This window comes from Oncorhynchus clarkii, unplaced genomic scaffold, assembly GCF_045791955.1.
Source record: "Oncorhynchus clarkii lewisi isolate Uvic-CL-2024 unplaced genomic scaffold, UVic_Ocla_1.0 unplaced_contig_1458_pilon_pilon, whole genome shotgun sequence".
Lineage (NCBI taxonomy): Eukaryota > Metazoa > Chordata > Actinopteri > Salmoniformes > Salmonidae > Oncorhynchus > Oncorhynchus clarkii.
In genome coordinates this window covers 1-3163 of record NW_027259783.1, presented here as the reverse complement: position 1 = coordinate 3163, position 3163 = coordinate 1, and the positions used below count along the sequence as shown (strand labels likewise).

General features: G+C 39.3%; 1 protein-coding gene across 1 annotated transcript; it reads right to left on the bottom strand.

Moving 5' to 3' along the window:
• Window positions 1–516: 516 nt before the first annotated feature.
• Window positions 517–2996, bottom strand: LOC139400854 (zinc finger protein 135-like; the record flags this gene model as incomplete). Its single annotated transcript, XM_071145446.1, has 1 exon — window positions 517–2996. A coding segment is annotated over one exon (1355 nt), but the record flags the coding sequence as incomplete, so codon positions are not given.
• Between the last annotated feature and the right edge of the window lie 167 nt (window positions 2997–3163).

The window sequence follows — 3163 nt, the reverse complement described above, 5'->3', positions numbered from 1 at the left end:
CATTGAAGTTGTGACAAATAAACGTCTCATTTAGACTAATCTTACATTAGAAACATCCTGGGAAAGGATGTGGAAATGTGTTTGGTTTGAAAACTAGATAGAGGATGGTAACAAAGTACTTCCTGTTGATGCTTTCCGGCTTCTTCTGTGGTGTTTAAAAGGTGCCACCACCAACTGTACATAGTCATCAACACCTCTCTTCAAGTGGGTGAGGCGGTTTAGGGAGTCATTATGCTAGAAAATACTTTTGTATTATATCATTAATCTATTTAAACTGTACATGTTTCACTGTTTTAGAATCATCCTGAATGATAGTAAATGCATTTTGTCCACGTGTGGTTGTATTGTTGTTATATTTGCAAATCAAATCTAAAATCAAAATCTAAGGTATTTATAGAAACAACAAAAACATCTTGGTTAGAGAAATTCTGTAATGAATAGAAATAGTAACAACAGGGCAGAAATTCCTTACACTTTCTGCATATGTTCATACAAGTGACCACAGGAAACTTCTTTGATCAGAGGTTAGTTTGTTTAATATAGTTTGCAACCCGGAGTTTACACTTACAGCAATTTACAAACAAGACACTCAGTTCTCAAGATGGTGTTTTCTCTTTATATCCCCTACTATGGTTCACCCCTCGCAGGGTGACATCCCTTAACTTTAACACAATATAAACTAATCATTAATAGTTGCTAATACAAAGATGTTTCTGCTAGGCGGAGTTCAGCTTATTGTTATTTGCAGATTCCCAATCCTCCTTTCTCTTGCCCGACCGAGCCCCCTGTCTCATTGACTATAAGAACTACAGATGAATTGTTATTATTATTATTTAATTTTTTCAATGTATGTGTCTATAACTGCGTGCTTGTTCGTGTTAGAGTACAAGGGCATAGGTTTGTGTGTGTGGGTTTGAAATTGGTGGAGGGTGGTATGTGCATTAACATTGGTGAAGTAAACATTAAACATTGGTTTAGGTGTTATTACAAGTAAGTTAATACGTTATTAATTTTAAAAAGTTGTAACCTGATACCAATAACTTATTACATTAAGTGGAAAAGGTTATTAGACAACATTTTATCATATTAACCAACAAGATGTTACATTTACCAGTTTTATTACATTATAAATTTAAAAGTTATTACATTAACCGTTGATACAAGACACAGTATACATAGATCTTGCCTTGAACTCATGGAAATAATTATCCAATATATCATGGATTAGATTTAGGATCATTTTAATCAATACAGATTTATAAAATACACCATTTAAGTGATAACTTCTGGTTTAGAAGATAATTGGATTGAATGTATTGATTAATTGAATACATGAATATACACCTATTGTTGAAACATTATTCTACATAATGACATTTAATAATAATAGTATTATCATGAGTACATGAAAGAAGATAATTATCGACATCCCCCCACAGGTTCACTATGACATTTCCAATGAGAACATTTATCCATTTAGATCAATGTGTGATATTACATAGACACAGGGGAGACCTGATCCTAGATCAGAGCTGCATATTATGCTGCACAGAGGTTACCATGGTGATCAGACTAAGTCAACTGTTTAAGAATGGGAGATGGATATGACTGTTCACTAGATGTTTTCTATTGATCCTTTATTTAGGGATCTGGAAATGGTGTCAAATAGGAGGGAGTTGAAATATGGCACATTTTTGCTTTCTGGTGTTTTCTAATATTCCCTAAATGAGTAAAGCTCTCTCCACATAGACAGACATAGGGTTTCTCTCTAGTGTGTGTTCGCTGGTGTGAATTCAGGGTCCCTGACTCAGCAAAGCTCTTTCCACACTGATCACAACTATAAGGCTTCTCTCCAGTGTGTGTTCGCTGGTGTATAATCAGGGTGGAAGCTCGAGCAAAGTTCTTTCCACATAGACAGACATAAGTTCTCTCTCCAGTGTGTATGCGATAGTGTTTATTCAAGGTGGAAACCACAGCAAAGCTCTTTCCACACTGATCACAGCTATATGGCTTCTCTCCAGTGTGAATGCGCTGGTGTATAATCAGGGTGGAAGCTACAGCAAAGCTCTTCCCACACTGATCACAGCTATAAGGCTTCTCTCCTGTGTGTACACGCTGGTGTATGGTTAGGGCTCCTGCACTAGCAAAGTTTTTCCCACAATCAAGGCAGGGGTAAGGCTTCTCCCCTTCATAAATTCTCAGATGATATTTGAAGGTGTTATATGTAGCAAAGCTCTTTCCACACTGATCGCAGCTATAAGGCTTTTCTCCTGTGTGTGTTCGCTGGTGTGTAGTCAGGTTGGAAGCTTGAGCAAAGCTCTTCCCACATTGATCACAGCTGTAAGGCTTTTCTCCTGTATGCGTTACCTGGTGTCTAGTTAGGTTGGAATCTTGAGCAAAGCTCTTCCCACACTGATCACAGCTATAAGGCTTCACTCCAGTGTGTGTTACCTGGTGTGTTGTCAGCTCTCGAGACCGAGCAAAGCTCTTCCCACACTGATCACAGCTATAAGGCTTCACTCCAGTATGTGTTAGCTGGTGTGCTGTCAGGTTGCCTGACTGATTGAAGCTCTTTCCACACTGACCACAGCTATAAGGCTTCTCTCCAGTGTGTGTTAGCTGGTGTCTATTCAGGTGTCCTGATACAGCAAAACTCTTCCCACACTGATCACAGCTGTAAGGCTTCTCTCCAGTGTGTGTTACCTGGTGTGCTGTCAGGTTGCCTGACTGATTGAAGCTCTTCCCACACTGATAACAGTGATAAGGCTTCTCTCCGGTGTGAATACGCAGGTGAGTTATGAAGGATCTTCGTGTAGTGAAACTCTTCCCACAGTCAGAGCAGCTGTGGTGAGATTTCTTCCCTGTACGTCTGTGCTGGTGTTTGAGGTGTTCTGATTGGGAGACACTCTTCTCTGCCTCGTCAGCAACATGTTGTTGTTGAAGCTCCCCAGATGATAAGTCCCTCCCACTGAGAGAGCGACGGTTAGGAAAGTCCCCTGTGAAACAGACATTGAATAACTAGGTTTTGGAATAATGGGTCCATAAAACAAACAAACATCAACAATATATCATTATACACTCAGTGCACAGTTTATTAGGTACACTCCCCAGTTCATGAAAATAGGTCACTCCTACAGACAGTGAGTCACGTGGCTATGGCTTG